General features: G+C 40.2%; 1 protein-coding gene across 1 annotated transcript; it reads left to right on the top strand.

Annotated features, from left to right (window-relative positions):
- Positions 1–1591: 1591 nt before the first annotated feature.
- Positions 1592–19346, top strand: IL20RA (interleukin 20 receptor subunit alpha). Its single transcript, XM_014879025.2, has 7 exons — positions 1592–1905; positions 12438–12567; positions 13231–13409; positions 14176–14351; positions 14999–15143; positions 15681–15820; positions 18222–19346. Exons 1-7 carry the CDS (start codon positions 1824–1826, stop codon positions 19134–19136), a joined length of 1767 nt encoding a protein of 588 aa, XP_014734511.2. The 5' UTR covers positions 1592–1823; the 3' UTR covers positions 19137–19346.
- The last annotated feature ends 1180 nt before the right edge of the window (positions 19347–20526 follow it).

Genomic DNA, 20526 nt, shown 5'->3' with positions numbered 1-20526 from the left:
ATTGAGGGGCTACTTTCACTCTTTATAATACTCAGAAACTTCAGCCACTTGTGACAAAGTTTCCAGTCTAAAGCTACAGTCTTACTAAGTCAAGTCAGCTGGGACATTTCCAAGACGAAGGGTAGAAGAATTTAAAAAAAAAACACCAGAAAGCCTCCTCTCCTCACATCTGCTTAAAATGCCGTTTATCCACAAGAGTGCAAGAAGCTGAATGTTGAAACACTTCCAGTTAGAGCAAGTAGTGTCATCTTTCATCAAAGTCTTTGTGAAAAGTCTGGGCACAATTTATTGACAGGAGAGAGACTGTCCAGTTGAGTACCTGAACTCACTACGTCCTCTCATCACTCGCTGTATGTTTACTTGAGGCCATGAGCAAGCAGGATTATTTGCCTTTTGGTCATGGCTTTGAACCTTGAACAGCTTTTCTGTCTGTAGAGTCAGAATTGAGGCTAGAAATCTCATTTTCTCACTACACTTTCAGAGTGGGCCTTCGTATCCAGACAAAGGCACCAAGTACCCCCTTCCTAACACAAACAGCACAACAGGGAAAAAAGTAGGAATTGAAGGGTAGATACAGAGTGACAGGGTCAGCTAATTGGGAGAGAAACCAGTTTCCATGGAAAGAGCAACTGGGGAGAGAGGTCCATCAGGAGCTTCACTGTAGTGCATATGTCTATATGTATATACATACTTACAATACATATTACCCTATATATGTACCACATATAGTCTCTCATCCTCTGCAAATTAGAATTAGAAAAACAAGCAAGACAATAATTCCCACACACAGCCTCTTGTTTTACCAGTCAGCCCATGCTGACCATCACTTTGGTGGATTGATCTGCAGCAGATGTGTTGATACCTGGCTCTTGTTTTCATTACACTCCTTTTATGTAGAAAGGCCTGAGGGAAGTGGCTGGTGGTGAAAGGACTGAGACCAAAAACTGGCAGAAGGGTGCCAGGATGGAGGAGGTAAACTTGAAGGGAACAGAACAATTGGGAGGACAGAAAATCAGGTCAGTTGGCAGGAAAGGAGCTGTCAGGGGTCCATCTAGGAGAAGAAGGGCTGCTGTCTCAGCACCTTCAACTGCTAGAGCCTCCCCAGGTATCCAGTCTGTAGCATCCCACGAGCACAGCGTGCCCCCTTTCAGGTCCCCTCATCTGCTCTCAGTGAAGGCTGCACTGAGCAGCTCTGCACACACTCAGCCAGAGTTCTGCTTGCAGCAAAAACATGCATTTCTCACAAGTCCAAAAATACTGAGGTGGGAATGTGCCTCTCTGCAGCCCCCCTACTCCAGCTGGGGTCAGGTGGAACAGCATGCTCAGCTCCGTTAGAAATATTTTGAGTATGTCCAAAAATGAAGACTCCATAGATTCTTTCTGTCTTCAAATACACAATTAAATGCGAAGTAGAGACGAAAATCGTATCTTTGAATACGCAGTGATGTACCACGTTAGCCTTCAGATTCCTCTGAGAAAAAAAAAAAAAAAAAAAAAGAGGGGGATGTGCAAGAGCATCCCACTCACGTCTTGCGGTGGTTTCGAGGGAGAATTATTCATCAGTGAAAGCACTGAGGGATGAGGCAGAAATCATCACCCCGCAGCTGGGAGACGGCGTCACGGCGGGACGACAGGACCGCGGCAGCATCGCCGGGCGCTCGCCGGGTCTCGCAGCTTCCCCCGGCCCGTCGGCAGGGCCCTGCCCGCCCGGCTCCTCCTCCTGCCTCCTCCCCTGCTCGGCGCTGTCCGCCCCGATCCCGCTCTCCTGCCTTTCCCGCCCCCTGCGCGGAGCGGGGCGCTCCGGGCCGGGAGATGCGGCCCCGATGGGCGCCGGGCCGCTGGTGCTGTCGCTGTCGCTGTCGCTGCTGCTGCCGCTGCTGCCGCCGAGCCCCGCGGCTCGCACAGGTCAGTGCCGGCGCTGCCCCGCCTGCCGTTGTGGGGACGCGCATCCCTCCCCCGGCTGGCAGTGCCAGCCGTGATTCCTTCAGCCCCGGAGCCGGGATGGCAGTGCCAGCCGTGATTCCCTCAGCCCCGGGGCCGGGATGGCAGTGCCAGCCGTGACTCTCTCAGCCCCCGAGCGGGGCTCAGGAGCTCCGTGCCGTCCGCCCCAGACAGTGCTTTTGGTGTTCGTGGTTTTGGCTGGAGTAGGAGAGCTGGTACTTCTGTAGTGTTGCTTCGTCTTTTCCTGTTCTCTGTAATTAAACTGGAATTAGGTTTTACGAAACTCTGTATTGATTTTGCTCTCAGCTCTAAGTTGATAGCCTGGTCTTGAGATAGTTCTTATTGTATCCATTTGGGTAATTCCCCAAATACCTTTAGTGTTTGTAGGTTCCTTTCTGTTTGACAGGCACCACCCTCAGGAGCCTAACTGAGCAGTCAAGAGCTAAATTAAAACAAAAGTCACGGTGGGGTTTTGGCAGGGATACTCAGCTCGTGTGTTAGTGTTCTGAGTGGCTCCGAGTCCCTTCTCCCGCCTGTTGACTGTACCGTATGGTGACAGTCACATATCCAAGCACCAGAGACAGGGAGCAAAAAAGGTGGCAGCTGGAGTGGGCTGTGGGAGCAGCTCAAAGAGCGAACTGCCTCGACATGGACAAGGATGTTACCCAGGGGGAATGAGTTTATAAACTGTAGCCTGGAACGTGTGTGCAGGGGGGAGTCCCCTGCTACTGTTAAAAATCCTACATTATTTCTTTGTTCATATGTGTCTCCTGTTAAAAAAAAAAAAAAAAGAAAAAGAAAAAGAAAAAGAAAAAGAAAAAGAAAAAGAAAAAGAAAAAGAAAAAGAAAAAGAAAAAGAAAAAGAAAAAGAAAAAAAGGAGCAAGGCATTGGGGGGATTAGCAGACCTTCTAAGAAATCTACTCTGTCTTTGTGCTTTTCTGCTGCAAGTGCTGCCTCCAAAACTCAATGCATTAGGACAGAGTACGCTCCCATTTAACTCCACAGCAAAACTTTCTGATCTTGTGAGAGCTGGAAGGTAGTGAGGAGAGTTCTTCATGCCCTGGATGTCTTCAAGCACCACTAAGTGTACAAGTACAGTGTCCCAGTTAACTCTTCTGACAAACTACTCCAATATGCATCAGTGATTGTGAATTGCTTTCAGAGATACCAATGCCAAGTTCTTTTTAAGTAACTGATCACATAATTTTCATCTTATTTGTCTGATGGTCATCAGTGCAAGTGTTCTGGAAAATCTGTACAACTGGCATTCAGTTACCCTTAAGAAAACCCAAACTTTAAAATGTGTTTACTACTGGTTTTGATTCCAAAGAAAGTTTAGAAAAATGTCAGGGTGGTTATGCTGCTTTTGTCTAGTGGTTGTTCAAGCAGAAGGGAATCTGTTTGCACGTTCCTAAGGTTTTAGCTGGACATAATTCCATGGTTTTGTTGACAGTCAGCAATGCCAGCATGGAAGGGAGAGCTGTAATTTAGCATTTAAATGCTAAATTATAGCTTGACCTTTGCAAAATACCTTTTGCTTTCACTGTGATATGTTAGTGGGCATGATTTTACCCTTGCTGGATTACATCTACTGTTCCAGTAGTCTCTAACTGCATTTTCAGGCCCTGCTGCCTATGAATTATACCTAATAGACTATCTGAGCAAGGATAAAAATTTCACTTGTAACTGCAATTGGGGTTTTTATGAGTTGGTTTAGCTCAGCCATTTAAAAATTGGTACTGTAGAACAAATAAAAAAGTGCAGAAAATGCGAAATAATATGGAAAATTAGTTTTTTTAATTAATGCAATCAAGAAAAGTTCAAGTGCATTCCTCTTTACCACATGGGAAAGTTTAGCAATTTTTGTGAGGAACTGATAAGGATATGAAGGAACAGCCTGAATTTTCAAAGTGGTAAAATACCCGTCTATTAACTTACTAAGCTTCACCTTAAATTCTTCTGCTTGCTTTTATGGGAGGTTTCCTTAATCACATTCTTCTGCAATTAGAGAAACCTTGAAATCCTTGGCCCGTAGAATCCAGTCTCTCTTGTAGATCCATACAGAAGAAGGAATGCACTGGCTGCTACAGTGTATCCTTATTCTGAGGAAAGGAAAATGAACCTGAATGCTGTACTGCAAAACTAGAAGCATTTTGATTTATTTAAGGCATATTTTACTATTTTCATTCAGGTAAGGTATGTGATTTTGAAGCAAATCTCAACCATTTCTCTTACTGTATTTTAGTCTTGTGACACAGTCTTGGAACTAGCTTTCTTCTGCATGAAGCTGCCCTTGAAGATGTGCTTCATCAGTGTATCTAGTGCAAGTACAGCTGGTCCAATGTTAAAATGCTAAAACTCGAAATGTATATAATGTAGACAAGGTTTTATCAGTATAAACATTTTAATCTAACAGACGTGCTTATACTGGGTTGCAGTCCTTGCTAGCATACATCCAGCCTTAGATCCCAGTGGACTTGATATGTGGCTATATCAACTATATTTCATACGATGCAAATTTGAAAGCTTCCCCTTTTCAATGTTTTCTAATACCAAGGTAAGTTCTTTGTTCTGCATTGACACACCTGATTTAATTTACATCTTTCATATTCCACTTTGTCATATTTCTGCTAGTAATAGTAATTTGAGAAGCAGCTTCAGACCTCCCTTTAAGCAAATTTCAATGTGTCTTCTTCCACAGTTACTAGAACTGTACTGGAATGTACAAAACATCTCTTTTGATGTTCTGGGAAATTCAGAATGAAAGGCTAGAAATAGGAAAAGCAGTGGGGAAAAAAATTGTAAAATAGAATGACTTTTTGAACTCCCAGCTTGAAAATTTTGTGCATACAGTATTTTGTATAACCTAGTATACATCTGTATACTCTGCAGGATTGAAATACGTGTGTGTTGGTGATAATCTGTGTGTTTACCAGAAAGAGTATAAAGCTTCCGTAATAGGAGCGTAAGTATATGAGGAGGTTGAGCTTGGAGTTTTTGCACAATATTTCCTTGCTCTCCATTCCTGTGAAGGAAAGAGGAGTAATTGTAACATAGAAATAAATAAAAATAGATATTGGCATAAGGAGAACTGCAGTATATGAAGAAGGAGTGTCATATTGATATAGCTGAAAGGCTTATCCTTATCTTCTCATCTCCAGCTTCCAATCTCATGCCAGGCTATTCCAGACAACACTGCAATCTAGCCCTAGTACTTGGCTTTGTGTATGATTCCTCAACCAGACAAGTTCTTATTGCCTGATAATTAGAGATGGGAATGGTTAAAGGAGGCACCTCATTCCGTAGAGGCAGTTCCAGCACCATTGGGATTTGTGATTAAAGCCAAAAACTTAGGTGTGCATTGCAGTTCCTCATGCAAACACTCAGGTTCAATACTGTAGCTGATAACCATTCCTTTCCATGGCTCTTGTTGTCTAGTGACCTTTATAGTCTTAATTCCAAGGGAAACAATGGTTAGGATAACTCAAGTCATGTGTGTGTGTAGTTCCTGTTACTGTTTGATTTTATAGTTTTGGCTTGTACAGATTGATTTCTTCTGCTGGAGTTCTCCCCAAGAAGTCTTATTGATTATTTGCAAGTGAGACAGAGAAAAGCCACCCTTTATGAGCCAAATAAGAGCTCCCGTATTTTAAGAAGCTTAACTTTGTAAGAGTCTGAATTTTGGAACTCAAGATCATCTCGAGATAAAAATTTAAAATTACATGCAGCTCTTTTCTTTGTACTTGATGTGCCAGTAACTTGGGATATTGTTTAGAGGCACTATGTTTCTGTTCAGTCTCACACCAATGGAGGGGTGCCCCCGGAGCTCTCTGCAAACAGTTCCTTCCCAGAGGCATTGCCTGCGAGAGGTGAGGCATTGCAAGTTGGTCCTTCCTCTCAGATCTCAGGTGCAGAAAGGTTCAACTTTCATCTTCTTAGGATTGCCTTTCCCTCAGAAAGAAAGGCAAGTCCTTTATTGATGTTACGTTCAATGTCCAGTCCAAGGCAAAATGTGGATTCAGAATTGTGGATTTCACTACATAAAATTGTTTTGACTCCCAAGAAAAGCAAAATCCCTTTTCTAGAAAAGCCATCAGTAGGTCAGAGAGCAAGGAGCAACATCTATTAGGCAATAGATATAATGCTGTTAGCTCTAATTGGATTTGTGTAATAGCTGTTAATGCTGAATGATGAAAGTCAAATATAATTTTGGCTCAATTTATATAAAAAAATTTATATTTTATGTAAAGATGGATTAGGAGTGTACCAAAAAGTGGTGTATGGCAATTTGGCTGATAACTGTCACAGAGCATAATTCTTACAATATTTCAAATAGAAAGCTTAACTCTTGGATACTTTCAAAAACAAATGTAAGATGTCAGAGATATTCTAACTAATCTTGCATGTTCTTGGCTGTTCAATGTGATTAATCTAAGCAGTAATAAATTGGTAGTGCTAAACATGTTCTTGGTAGAAAAAAACCTCAACATTAAATGCTAAGCAGTCAGGCAATTTTCAGTATTTCATATAATTTCAAAACAGCTGTCTTAAAAAACAGCTATCTTGTCATGGCATTGTGTCACCACAAGGCTTTTAAAATTAATGTAGTTCTTTTTGACGAAAAGTGGTTTTGCATACCAAACTTAACAAAACCTCTTTCCATTTTAAATTAAAAAACAAAACAAGAAGAACCAAACTGGAACCAGACCAAACCATCAAGCACAAAACACCTCTGTCAGATTGCAACTCTGAAAGCCTTGAAAGGGCTGTGACTAATTTTAGAGAAGCCCACCTTGAATTTCACTCACCTTGTTTGTTTCAGGCCAGGATTGGTTGCTCAGAATTAATAGAAAACATACCTACAATAGCTTTTTTCTGCTGGAGTCCATCAAGCAAATGTGTTTGCAGCAGGGCATGATGGAGGTGGTGGGAGCTCTACTTTGTACTTGGGAACTTTCCACTCAGAGGGAAGAAAATTCAGTTTATTTTATTTTGTACAAGTTAGCAAAAAGGAAAGGGCCTCCAGCTGTCCCCTAACAAGCCTTCGATGGACTGGGAAGACTTTCTGAGGCTGGGTATTTCTGAACTGAGTCTGAAATGTCTTTTGACCAATATTCTCTTTAGAGGTGTTTTTTGCAAGTTAGGACATGGTTTGGATAGATAGCGGCAAGGCTTCACATGGAGGAGGAGAGCCTGTCAGGGCAAGCCATAGCTTCAGTCCCACTTCCATATCTCCTATTCTCCAGGCTGTATTTCCACGCACACTCTTTGATGACATTACCTCCTCAGGCTCACCTGTTTCCAGTGGCAGCCTGCCCATTTCTGGAAAAACAAACCCCACGTGCCCCAGTCTCATCCTTCTCCCGCCTTTCCTCACCTCTTGCCTCAAGCTTTTCCATCTGCTCCGCCACCTGCTTTTCATGCAGTCTTACGTTTGCCTTTCTGTCCCCGTCTTTCTTCCCCGTGTGCCCCCTCTGAACAGGCTGAGATGGAAGTGACGGGCTCCTCTTGTGGGAGAGCAGAGTGTGCTTTGTGGTTAGCTCTCAAGAGCTGCTATGACTCAAACAGGAAATCACCTCTGTGCTCCTCCCCACATTCCCACCAGTGCCATTCGAGTCAAAGGGTTTCACTAACCTGACTTCATACCCAGCAACACCAGAGTTCCAGCAACCCATCAGGAGAAACGCACCTGGGCTGTAATGGCTCCTATGTAATCCTCCTCCTCCTCCTCCTCTTTCTCCTCCTGCTCTTCCTCATTGTTTCGGTCTGCTGGGTCCAAATAAAAAAGAATCTGCACAGAGAAAAGCTTTCAGGATCACTTAATTTTTGAAAAGTTTACTCATTTGTTTAAATTGTTGCTAAGATGATGTGTAAGTAATACTTTTGCTAAAGTGTATTCCTGACTTTGCTGGATTTCCCTTCCTCTGTGTAACTTACGCTCTCCAATTTTGGCTCAGTCTCCCTGTTTACCACTCGGTGCACTCCCTTGCATTCCTGCAATGGCCAGTGCTGACTTGTCTGGAGCTGGAGATGTGCCAGAAAAGACAGCCCCAACATTCTGCTTCTGAACACAATGCTAAATGGACATTTGCTTTGATTATGAACATTTTTATTTTTATGGTATACTTAGACATGTTTCAGGGACGATTTTTCACTGAGAACAACATAACAATCAAAACAGGTGAGCTGGAGGAAGAAAAGAGAGAAAAAATGCCTCAAAAAGAGCAACAGCATAGAAGGAGCAAACAAGATGTCATAGGAATATGATGGAAGTCACCCAAAGCTGAACTGAAAGACTAAAGAAAGAGCAGTGGCTTAGAGCATTCATTGCCAGAACCAGTGTATCCTAGATTGTTCCTTAATTGTTTGATGCTTCCCTGGTGGGTCTAAACTACCAGTGGGAAAAGGTAAATCAGGGACAGGTAAATCAGCCTGTTTGAAAATCTGTCCCCCCTCTGAGGTGTGTAAGTGGGGGGTTCAATCCATGGCCTTGAAGTGGCAGCTGCAAATGCCAAGGCACAGCCGTCGTGATGCCCACAAATTTGGTACCCAGCACAAAGGTTTCCCTTACATTGGAGGTGCTCCCAAGGGCCACTTTTTATAAGAAAATACGACCACAATTGAAGCCAAAGTCTCTGCTATTGTCAGAAAAGCAGTTCCTCTTTTGAATTCTGAGATGTAGGGGAGGAGTTACTGACTTTTACTTCCGTGGTAGCAAGACTATTGCAGTTAGGCTCATCTTTCTATCTTAATGCTTTCCACATCATTCACTGTCTTAAATTGTATCTTATAGTTGTCTAGAAGGTTCTGTGATCTTCTTTGTTGCTGTGTTTGGATAATTTGGTGTTTGCGTCTCTGTGCTGTGCCACAGTAAAATACAGCAGTGATCGCTCCCCTCGAGAGGGCTACAGTAAACAATAGTGGTCACACAGGAGGCACTTGAGTACCAATAGCTCAGCTTTCAGTGGGTCCTCTGCCTTTTCCCCACCCCAAAATTTTTGCCACTGCACAGAAAAAATAATCTGGACTCTTCTGTATTTATATATTTTTATGCTTTTCAGCTGCTGGGTTACCCAACTGAAGTGCAAAGCTAAATTCTGTTTAGAGCCAGAGGACATGGGTAGCTGACATTAAACATAGCTGTTTGTCACCAAGACAGGTAGGGGGACCTCCTAGCAGGTAAAACACAGATGCATTGAATAGGTAATGATTGTAACATGGAAATTATATGTATGTATCCTTGTGTCTGTATGTATGTGTCTGTGCATGTGTAGATAGATGGATTTGGCTATAATCAGACCTGAGCTTTGAACAGTACTGACTTGAGCAGGGCATGTACTTGGCAGGGAGTTCTGTGTGATTAAAACCGACCAGGTTTTTAAACCTAGCTGGTGATTTCATAAAGAGAAGATGAAGCACCTGCCATGCAGACTTTTACTCATGTGAATATTCTCACTGACGCCAATGGGGTTTTTCACTCACATGCAAAGGTGCTCTCAGGCTAAGTCACTCTGTTTTGGAAAGTCTCACTATAGCTTATTCTAAGATCAGGACTTGGCTATTCCTTGTGGTGGTGAAGTTTGCAAGCCTATATTATTACTTTATTTCCAGTCCAGGTTTCAGTCATGAAGATGTAAACAATGATATTACTCAAGGTTTGATTTACAGCCTTTCCAAAGACAGCAGTAAGGGTTCCATTTTTCCCATACAATAAATAAATGAAGTTACTTAATTATACTGGAAAGTGAATGACAGCCATTGCTTGCAATCAGTGTGGCAGACTAAACCTAGAAAAGAAACATAAGTGTCTGATTTCTGCTCCTAGGCCAGTACAAACTGAAAATGCTCTATGTGGCACCCATGCCATTAATCCCAATAAATGGAAATAAAATCAGAATATAACTGGATGCAATGTGCTTGAAAACTAGAAACTGAAAGACTGAAGACAAATTAGAAGACTATGTTGCATATACTTGAATCCTTTCTTGCCTGATAACCATGGAACATTTAAACTCTATGTATGATTATTATCTACACATGCCTCCTGATACTATTGATCATCAAATAGACATGAAGGAATTTATCCTTAACTCTTCCTGGAGACATAGGGGAGAATGGTAGCTTTATTCTTGTTTTACGTGTGCAGAATAGTGGTATAACTAACTTGCACAATTCATTGTAAGAGCAAGAGCCCTTTAGTAAAGGGGCAAAACCAGAAATAGAAACTAAATCTATGTTTTTGCACCTCGTGGAAAGTTAACGGTCTCAGTCCCTCTGCCTTCCAAATCTCACTGAGCTGGGGTTGGTGGGAGCACACCAGCAGTGTTGTGATGCTTTAGATCTCATAAAGATACAGTCTGGCTTCTGCATGCTGAGATTGGCTCCTCTGCTGCAGTCAGTGTTTCTGTTTTGAAACTTCATTTACCACAGCAGAAACCACACTGGGAGGAGGGAAATTAAAAATTTTTTAAAAATGTTTCACGCGTTAATAGTTTAAAAGTATTTTAATGTAACAGCCAAATGCATGACTCTTGCTACTTTAAAATGTGCTTGAGGAATATAAATGCTTTAAGATAAGGGTGGACAAATGTGGAAAGGTACAGGCATGCAACTTCCTCAGCTTTCCTGGGCAGCTTAATCTTTACATTTAGATTCACTTAAAGCAATTGCAGAGGACATTTATTTTGTGGAAGTAAAAACCTTTGATTTTCTAAATTCTGTATTCTCCTACTTGGAAGCAAGTGTTAGAATAAGACAAATTCCTGAAGAATCCCTTTTGCTGCTTTTATATCCCCTGGCACCCTGGAACTTTTTTTATGTTGCTACAACCAAGTCTATAGTTTGAGCTCTTACAGATTTACTGTCATGGGACATTTCTGCATCCAAGTGTCAAGGAAATGGGATTTTCTACTTTTTGTAAATAGATAAGCTTGCCCTAAGGACTATACCTGACAGAACTTGTTCTCTGACTATAAAATGGAAGCCACTGAACACTATCTAAGTGCTGGAGATAAAAGAGAGCAACATTAGAAATACTTTCCATAAACAGTGTTGTGATCTGAAGATACAGATGCACGCATATACCAGTACAGCATTATTGAGCAGCTAGAGGCATGGAAAACCAAGTTTGCACAGAGACAGTTTGAAGTAACAGGTCTCTACAGAACTTCAAGGAGATTGTTTTAATAAATGTATTGAAGAGGAAAAAGCTTTTAGTCTTTGGCTCAAAGACGGATAGAAATCTGCACGTTAATCAGGAAAATGGTGGTGACTTTTACTTACAAAAGCAACTATATGTTACATATATAGGAGGATGAACATTATTGCTCTTGTAATAATGTGAAATATACTACGAAAATACCCTAAGGTCTGCTTACAGTAGTAACAGCCCAAGGACTATTAATTTGAACAGGTTCTCACTGTTTATGTTGATACAGATTTTATTTCTCCCTTTCTTTGTCTTATTTTGTTATCTCAAGAACCAGAATTGCATTCCTGGAGGAGGAGATTAAAGGGTTTTGAACAGTCTTGAAAAACCACAGAGTCACTTTTTCTCTTCACCATTATGCTCCTGTGGCTACATGCAATGGGAAGCTCCCTCCTGGCAGTGGCAGCTTCAGGGCTGGTCTCAGGGTTGCTCCCCCCAGAGCAAGGCAGAAGTAGCTGGGGCTTGAGTCATAACTTTGAACTTGGGATTCTTCCCCTGGGCCCACAGGCTTCGTTTTGCAAGCAATTTAGCAATGCGGTCACCTTCGTGACATTTATTAGATTAGAAGTGGGTATTAGAAAGATCTGAAACTGTGTTCTTAAGATATCCAAATTTGCCTATTTATTAATTTCAAAAGCTGATGCAATGAACAGCAAGTTAGATGCGTGACCTTACAGTAGATATTTGCTTTTGTCTTTCTGGAGAATCAAAAGGGATGGTCAAATGACACTGCAGCTATTGTGATCATCCAATCCAATTCTCCAGAGTAAAGTCATGCTTCAGCTTGTAAAGCTGTATTTGCAGTAAACTTTGTGTGTCTTTTTTTAAAGAAACCCTAAAAGACCTGGTTTGCCTTTTAAAAATACACTCAGCTACAAGAAGATTCTAGTGAAGTATTAAGGATATTTTTTAAATTTTCAGTGTTTTGATTTTTCTAATTTTTCTGATATTCAAATACAGTAGCAATTTTCACAATGTATGTCTCTTCTAGGCCAATCTTTTCTAGTTTTAGCTTCCAGTCCTGAATATTTCCATGCCTGTCATAAATGGCAAAGCCATTTTTGCTAGAGAAAAAACACACTGGGAAAGATGGAATTTGAGACTGCACTAGGTAGAGACACCTGTAAAAAAATTGATTTTCCGTAGCCAACCACATTGCACTTTGAATGCTAAAAAAGGTAGAATTTATGGCCTTTTTAAAAATAACTCTCTCTTTTGGCTACTTTGGGAGTGTCTGTATTTGCTGATTCTTAGTGCATGTTGTTCCTTTCTTATTTTCTTTCTCAGGAGAGTTGTATTGTTCTTTGCCTAACCCCAGGAATGTCCATTTTGAATCTATAAATATGAAGAATGTCCTTCACTGGTCAGCACCAGAAGGCACAGGTGATGGAGTATTCTACAAGGTGAAGTATGCAGTGTAAGTTGACTTGTTTATTTTAATGTGAATTTAAGGAGCAGGAGCTTCTGAGCAAATTCAAACAGGAATTTTCCAAGAAAATCTTGGTTTGTTCTACAGTGTATAAAGAGCTGGTCAGTGCCAAGGCATTGTTGGTAGCAAATATATGGCCTTTTTTTCAACTAGAAGGGTTTTGAAGTTCATTGCATGAAAGTTGAGGCTTTCTTTTAAACAAGAAAATGAGGCATCAGGCAGGAACGAGTAATCTCCTGTCATTAATCTTGGAGACCCTGAGCATCATTGGTGTCCATATTTGAGGATGAGTCACTGACCATTCTGACTGAACTCTTTGTTTCCATATAAATAGTTATCCTGTCTCTGTGTGTTTAGAATTTAAACTAAAACTGTGGCAAAGCTTGACTTAGATTGGTATCACTAATACCCCAGTTAGTTTCATCTGGCTTCTTCTGGATAGGGCCTACTCTAATTTATTTTTCATTAAAAACTTGTGGAAGTCTTGTGCTTTGTCTCAGCTGAAGCTGGGATTCCTTGAAATTTCAGATTTCTGCTAAACACAGAAACTGTCTTTTCAGCTATAATAAAGCAGAGAAAATTATATTATGAGGTGACTAATATAAGGGAAATAGCTTTTGTACAGATCCTTTCTCTTTCTTTTCAATATAGATATGGTGTTGGCAAATGGATTAGAAAGCCAGAATGCAGGAATATAAACAGGACATGGTGTGACCTCTCCAGTGAGACCTCTGACTACGAAGAACAATACTATGCAAGCGTTAAAGCATTCCTAAATGGGACATGCTCTGACTGGATGGAGACCACACGATTCAACCCTCTAACAGACAGTAAGGAGAGCTAAGCAGCCAGATGTTCAATGGCCTTGATTAATAATAGGTGCTCAGAATGCACCTGCCTTCACAGTGTATTATATTTTAAGTTTAGCATGAAGTTACATTTTCTTGCAGTTGTTTCACATTTATTATTTTATTCTGCTTTTGACAGAAGTAACTGAAATAATAAAATTGGAATTAGGAGATAGATATAGATATAGATATAGATATAGATATAGATATAGATATAGATATAGATATAGATATAGATATAGATATAGATATAGATATAGATATAGATATAGATATAGATATAGTCTGGTGTATACTGAATTCTTTCTAAGGCTATGGTAAAGCCTTACTCAAGGCAAATAAAATCTGTGGCACACTGACAGTATAAATAACTCTGATTTTGAAAAGGCTTTGTTAAACCAATCAGTAAGCACACTCCAGAGCCCAATATTTCTTATCTGTGCCAGATAATCTAAGAACATACTGATAATTCAGCCTATTTTGGTAAATTGAGTTTCAAGGTTGTTTATCCTGTAAAGTCACAGGAATCCCTTGGCAAAATTACAAGTCAGTATTCACTTTCTTGCTGTAAAGATCCTCTTAGTTATCTGATCAAATAATTTTCTATCAATATAAATAAATTGTTCAAAGCTCTACTTAGACTCATCCAAGCACTGCAAAAATGTAGTATGATCAATTCGTTGAAACTGGTCAAACCAGTGTTCCTCTGCTGAATTTGACTGCTTTTTGTGCATGTTCATTTTTCCAGCTAAAATAGATCCACCCATGGTAAGTGTATCTTCTACTGACAGATCTATTTCAATCATTTTGACTGCTCCTGAGAAGTGGAAGAGAAGTCCTGAGGAAGAATCCATCTCTCTACTTCAAGTGTATCCTGGCCTACAGTACAACGTGTCTGTCCTCAACAAGAAAACAAAGAAGCGGGTAAGCTTCTTTGACAAAGCTGTAGAACTGCTCCTGTTAAATCTGTGCTCTGTGCTTCTTGAAATGCCAAGGTTAACAAACATGTAGTAGACAAAAGTGGTTTCATGTTTCAGTTGGTTGTGTTTGTTTGTTTGTTTGTTTGGGTTTTTTTGTTTGGATGGTTTGTTGAGGGTTTTTTCACAAAGGTGCAGGAAATACAGCAATTACTTTACACTGGACTCAAAGGTCTACATAAATCCTGATACCTTAAGGCTCCTATCTTTTCCAGAACATCCCAGTTTGAAATATTTTGTGGATCCTTACCATATGTCTGTCATCAGTTTGTGTGTCAGGACAGGGCTGGAGTGATGCTTTAGCTCTGTTGCAATATCGGCACAAGAATGTAGGCCAGTAGTGGCCAGTGGTCCTGCTTCATATGAAGTATGAAATTGTTCAGTGGTGGTGCAAGAATCTTTGATTGGAAGAGAAAATAATCAGAGAGGATGTGACTTAACAAGTCACGTGAATGTTGATTTGGAAGAAAAGGATGCAGATGGCAGCTCTCATGGAGCTCACAGAGTATCAATCTTTCTAGAAAATGTGTATGCTCTTGACCTTTCTGTACCTCAGGAGTTAAAAGGGGGAAAAATATTTTTAATGTCTTCCAGTGGTTCTTCTCTATCAGCAACAACACCTTGGTCGTGCCCTGGTTAGAACCTGGAACAGTTTATTGTGTCAGTGCACAGATACATGTCACCACACCAGTTTTGGACAGTGGCTTTTCCAAAGAACATTGCGTTACTACATTGAAAGGTATGTGTGAAGTGGCAAATTGAAAAAAAAAAAAAAGAAGATGCAAGTTAGAAAAAATCATGGTGATTGAATTTGTGAGTTTTTTATCTATCTATTTTGAGAGTGATAATGGTTTCTCCCTTCTCTGTGCCTTTGAACCAATGAAAAAAACTTTCCCTCTAATAGAGCACAGCTGAGACTGACTGGAAGGTACACCAATACCTCTGAAGAAAAGTATCTGCATTCTATGAGTTTTAGTGCATGGAGAATGTTTTTTCTCCTTGAATGTAGTTTGGGAGTGGCAGAGCTGGGTCAGTCTGAAGTTAGCAACAGGAGAACCTAAGGGAAATGTTACTTCATTTAAGAATTTAATTTATCATTTAGACAATAATAATAATTGTCCTTTAACTCAATTTTTTTTTTCATTTCCTGCAAATTCCTTGTTTATCTAAAATATTTGCATTCTGTATCCAAAATGCCATGTGGTGGATGCACATGTTATGTCTACATACATTAAAAAGTTGCTTGTAACAATGAAAACTTTTGTTATATTAACAGATAAAACAGAAGATGAGGCTATAACAATCACATTTGGATGTATTATGCCTACCACACTGGCTCTTCTTTTTATTTCTGTGGCATGCTATTGTGTGCACAAGTATATTCACGTTCACAAACAAAAGCATCCAACAAACCTGGTAAGTGTCTTCTGTTGCAGGAGGTCACTGTCAACCTTGGCACACAGCAGAGCTGTGTGTTCTCCAGGGTCCAAGCAGGCTTGGAGGAAACTGTGGCTAGCTCCAAATAAAAGCTCTAGCTGCCACTGAGATCAAGAGAAGAAAACCACATCATGGGTTATTAAATGCAAGAAAAAGAGAGTAATCAGGTTTGCAATAATCAGAACAGAGATGTTGCTTTGGGAGGAGTCATTGCCTTAAGCAAGGTCTGAGGTGCGCTAGGCCAGGTCTGCCAGGATGTTAGAACTCCTTAAATTTACCTACGATGAAGCACTGTGTAAAGTCAGTTGAACAAAAGTTATTAATTTGTTGAATTCAGAAACAAGAAGGGAAGACAATTAAGCAGTACAGAAACACCATGATGTTTTCTGGGACTATTACTGGGTATTACCAGATTTTTCCACTTAATTGTGAAGAATTTAACACACGTGCCTCATACAGATAACTTAACCTGGATTTCAAGAATACTTTGAAATACTGCCATTTCCTAACACCCAAAAATGTATAAACAAACACATTCTGTCATTTAGATAGCCCAAATACACTTTTTGCAAAAAATTGTTATCAAATTTCTTAGTGCTGCAAAGTTTGTTGATTTTTAGAAAGAACATGTACAATCTATGAAGTGTTAGTGGTTTCCAGCTCATGAGCTCAACAGAACTTTCTCACAGGTATCTTTAAGCAAGTTGCTCAACCATAAACATGCAATTATAATAATGAATGAAGACTTCTGTGTTAATCCAATCTGCGTGACACCGTGGGATGGGAGGTGCAAGGGAGTTGGTTTCAACCTGCTGATCTTGCTGAAGAAGATTAGAGAAGTGCAGAGGTGACAGGAGAAATATTCACGGAGGGACTGTAAGTTCAGAAGGCTCAGAAGGTCTGGAGCAGCTACTGCTGCAGTGTGTTCAGATGTGCACAGAAACAGCTGCACTTGATGAGACACTGGTTTTATTACAGAACTCTGGAATCACAGAGTGGATTGGGTTGGTAGGGGCCTTCAAAGGTATCTAGTTCAACCATTCTGACATGGGCAAGGACATCTGCCACTAGATCAGGTTGCTTAAAGCTCCATCCAGCCTGACTTGAAGCACTTGCACTTATGGGACATCCACAGCTTCTTGGGAAACGTATTCCAGTGTCTCATCACACTCACAGTAAAGAATTTATTCCTTATATTCAGTCTAAGCGAACCCTCTTCCATTTTAAAACTATTGTCCCTTGTCACCAGAGACCCTAGTAAAAAGCCTGTCTCTGTCTTACTTTTTATGATTTGTTCCTGGGATGCAGGTCACAGTGTGGGCAGATAGCTTGGTCCCTTGGGGAGCTTACAGGACAGAACTCTTTAAAGTCCAAGAGCATGAAAATTTCCACTTAGTAGCAGACAAAACTCCTAACTCCAAGCGTTTTTTTTTTTTTCTAATAAAGATGTAGTTTGAATGTTGGAAATTTTTTTACGTTCATTGCACTTTTTAATGACCATCATGGAGTTTCAATTTTATTTCTCCACCTCTGGATTCAGTCAATGTTAAGGTAACAAATGAATATAGACCTGGTATGTTAATAATGCTCTCTGGCTTTCCTAACATACAGACTGTTCCACATGTGCACCCTGTGAGCCTCGGGGGACATGGAATAAACTGTTTGTTTTGGTCCAGCAGTCCTGGCCTGTGCAACTTTTCAGACTACTTGGTTCATCCATTAGTGGTCATAGTCTTCCATTTAAGCTTGAAAGCACTGAAATGCTCCTTCTGGTTGTTTTTCCTATTCACTCTTCCAGTGCACACACAATGTCGATTCCTATCAAAAATTTTACTAGTTTCAGAAAGATCCCTATTGTTCAATTTGATGATTTTGCACAGAGTCACAAAAGTAACCTTTGGCAGATTGCACAGTGCAGGCTCTGTAAACCGTGCTTCAACCTGATGTGTAGCTCCCTCTCTGAAAGGAAACCTGGTATTATTTTAACTCTGTAAGTTATACATTAACATGTTACCTGACCCTGCTTGTGGGAACTGGTTAAAAGGAGTGGAATAGATTCAGTAATCTTTGGTCCAAGAACAAAAACTGATGTTTTCTCTGAAGTCACATGAGTTTATGCCAGTTTGGAAACAAATGGGGAAGGGGAGGAAAGGAATATTAAAACTGGTTGTAATATAGTTTTACTTTAGATAGAATAAAAAAACCAAGAGAATATTGACACTCTTGAATGTTTATATGATGAACTTTCATATTCCTTAAGTTGAAATAACCTCCTAATAAGGTCTAACCTAGCCTTATATTTTAAAAATAAAAGATGGTATAAGAAGCAGCAAGATGGTATTTTTATTATATTTAACTCAAAATATTTCTTACTTTCTAGGTATGGCAGTGCACTGACAAATGCAAGGGACGGGTTTTCATACCAAGTGAAAAGATAGTGCTCAACCTTATCACTGTTCCTGGGGATGACTGTAAGGAATCCAGTCGTCTATCGGGAAGGAAAAGTCCCCATTATAACACTGTTTACAATGACGATGAAGGGGAGGATTTTCCTTCTAAGCAAGTGCTGAAAGAAAAATATTTGCTTGATATTTCACATGAAGAGATTTCACTCAAAGAAGATACTTTAGTGGAAGGAGACCAAACTGGAAACTGGGCATCTCCTGGCCGGTCTGGAACTCAGAACACTTGCAGAGATAAAAATGCAGGGGTTGTAGAGTATGAACATGATGTGAGGGCTGAAGACTTCAATCCTGGTCAGAAACCAGAAGAGAAGTTTTCTGCCCCTGGGGGGCTACAGGGTGAGAAACAGATTGCTTTGGAGGACTTGGTTGACATGGAAACAGGACAACCATATTCCCCCCAGCTAGAAATAAGGGTAGCAGACCTTTTTTTGGGACAGAAAACAGAGGAACTTAATTTGAAGGTGATTGATGCAGCAGATGAATTGCCAGATGAGACCCATATCGACTTCATGGACCTGGATACTGGAAAGTCTGGGCAGACATCCTATCATCAGTTGGAAAAAATCACAGAGGGCCTCTCAGAGAAAGAAGCTGTGCAGACCATATTAGTTGACTGGGATCCTCACAGTGGAAGGCTGTATATTCCTACTTTGTCCAGTGTTGAAAATCAGGTGTGTGAAGGAGTATTTAAGTGTGATGATCCTGACAAAGAAGGAATTTTACTCAGACTCTATGAGAAAGAAGTATCTGGTGAATCATCTGAGGACCAAGAAATGTATCTCCTGCAGTTCAAAGAACAGTGGGGACTTCATGTAGAAATGGAAGACTGAAAAGTAACTTTCTAAAATATTAAAAAATGCAAAATCATGTTTCTTTTGCCAAAGAGAGTGATAGGCTCAGGGGAACAGACATGTCTTAATGTTTCAAAGTTTTTGGAACCATCACAGTTGAACAATTTACTCATTTTATGTTATTTGTAGCAGTTTCCAGATGTGATATAAATTACTTTGGTATCAATCATAAATCTCTTGTGTAAAATATTATTGTTGTGATGTTATATTCTTTTTAAAAAAAAGAAAATAATTTAAAAATAAATAAAAAGAAAAAATATTTTTAAAGAAATATTTTTACAGAGGATGCTCCCACCTTGCAATTCCTGCAAAAACAAATTACCAGCATTTGAAAGCAGTTACTCTTAGGAGAAAAGACTGACCAAGCAAACCAAAAAAAAAAGAGAAAAATTGCAGCACAGAGGGGTTCAGTGAAATGGCTGTAAATGGGTGGACCATGTCTCACCCAGCCTTAAACACAGGCAGTAGAGCCTCTGTCTGCCTCCTGCCCTGCAAGTGTCTGCTCCTCTCCAGTGGCTTTGATGGCAGCGTGGCAGCACCAGCTCAGAGGGAGAGGTCTGCCCCGGACACTCCTTTGCTTCAGACACTTCACACTTGCTGTGCCACACCAAGAAAGTGTTCCTGCGGGCTTGCTTCTGTTGCCTGATGTCCTCACCAGCACTTCTGATGAAAGTTCACTTTTTCTTCATGTGATGTGATATTCAGGATAGCAAAACTACAGGACATTCTAGAAATTACTTACTAGGGCAGATGGCATTTTCCTTTTCAAAACTTGTCACTTTTTCACTTACTGAATCTTTTTTTCCCTTCTAGTACACCAAAAAACCTCACAGTAATGATTTGTTTGGGTTTGAACAACATAAGCAAAAAGAAAAAAAATTCTATACTGTTTTAAAATTTATATCTTCCAAACTAGTACATGGTTAGGTGTTTGGTTTTTTTTAAAGAAGGACCTTTACCTAAATGTTTTCTCTCAGCTGTTGATGTTGCTTGACCTTGGCGTTCTCTCTGACTGTTTGTCCTCTGAATTTTTCAATTGTAGTCATATACTTTAAAACCAGAAATTGCGTTAAAATATTTCTAATTTTTCTAATTTCAGCATTACAATATGCCAATGACTCCTTATCAGGAGGTAAAAAATTGTCCTCAGCTGCTTGTATAATAAAGGTATAGATCATGCAGCAGTGTTATACCTAGCTTACATAAACACACCTTTGTTCTTCAGGAGGATTACAGAGGTGAGTTATAGCTTAGTGTAAAAGAAGAAAATAGTTGGGAGATGTGAATTTTTGCTCCTAAAAAAACCAGTCATCCAAAATCTTTCTCAGTATTTCCTAAAGATTTCTTAACTAACCTCTCTGTGCATGAG

The sequence above is a fragment of the Sturnus vulgaris genome, chromosome 3 (genome assembly GCF_052056855.1).
Source record: "Sturnus vulgaris isolate bStuVul1 chromosome 3, bStuVul1.hap1, whole genome shotgun sequence".
NCBI lineage: Eukaryota > Metazoa > Chordata > Aves > Passeriformes > Sturnidae > Sturnus > Sturnus vulgaris.
Note: the sequence above shows the minus strand (reverse complement) of the source record. Positions and strands in the feature narration are given on the sequence as shown.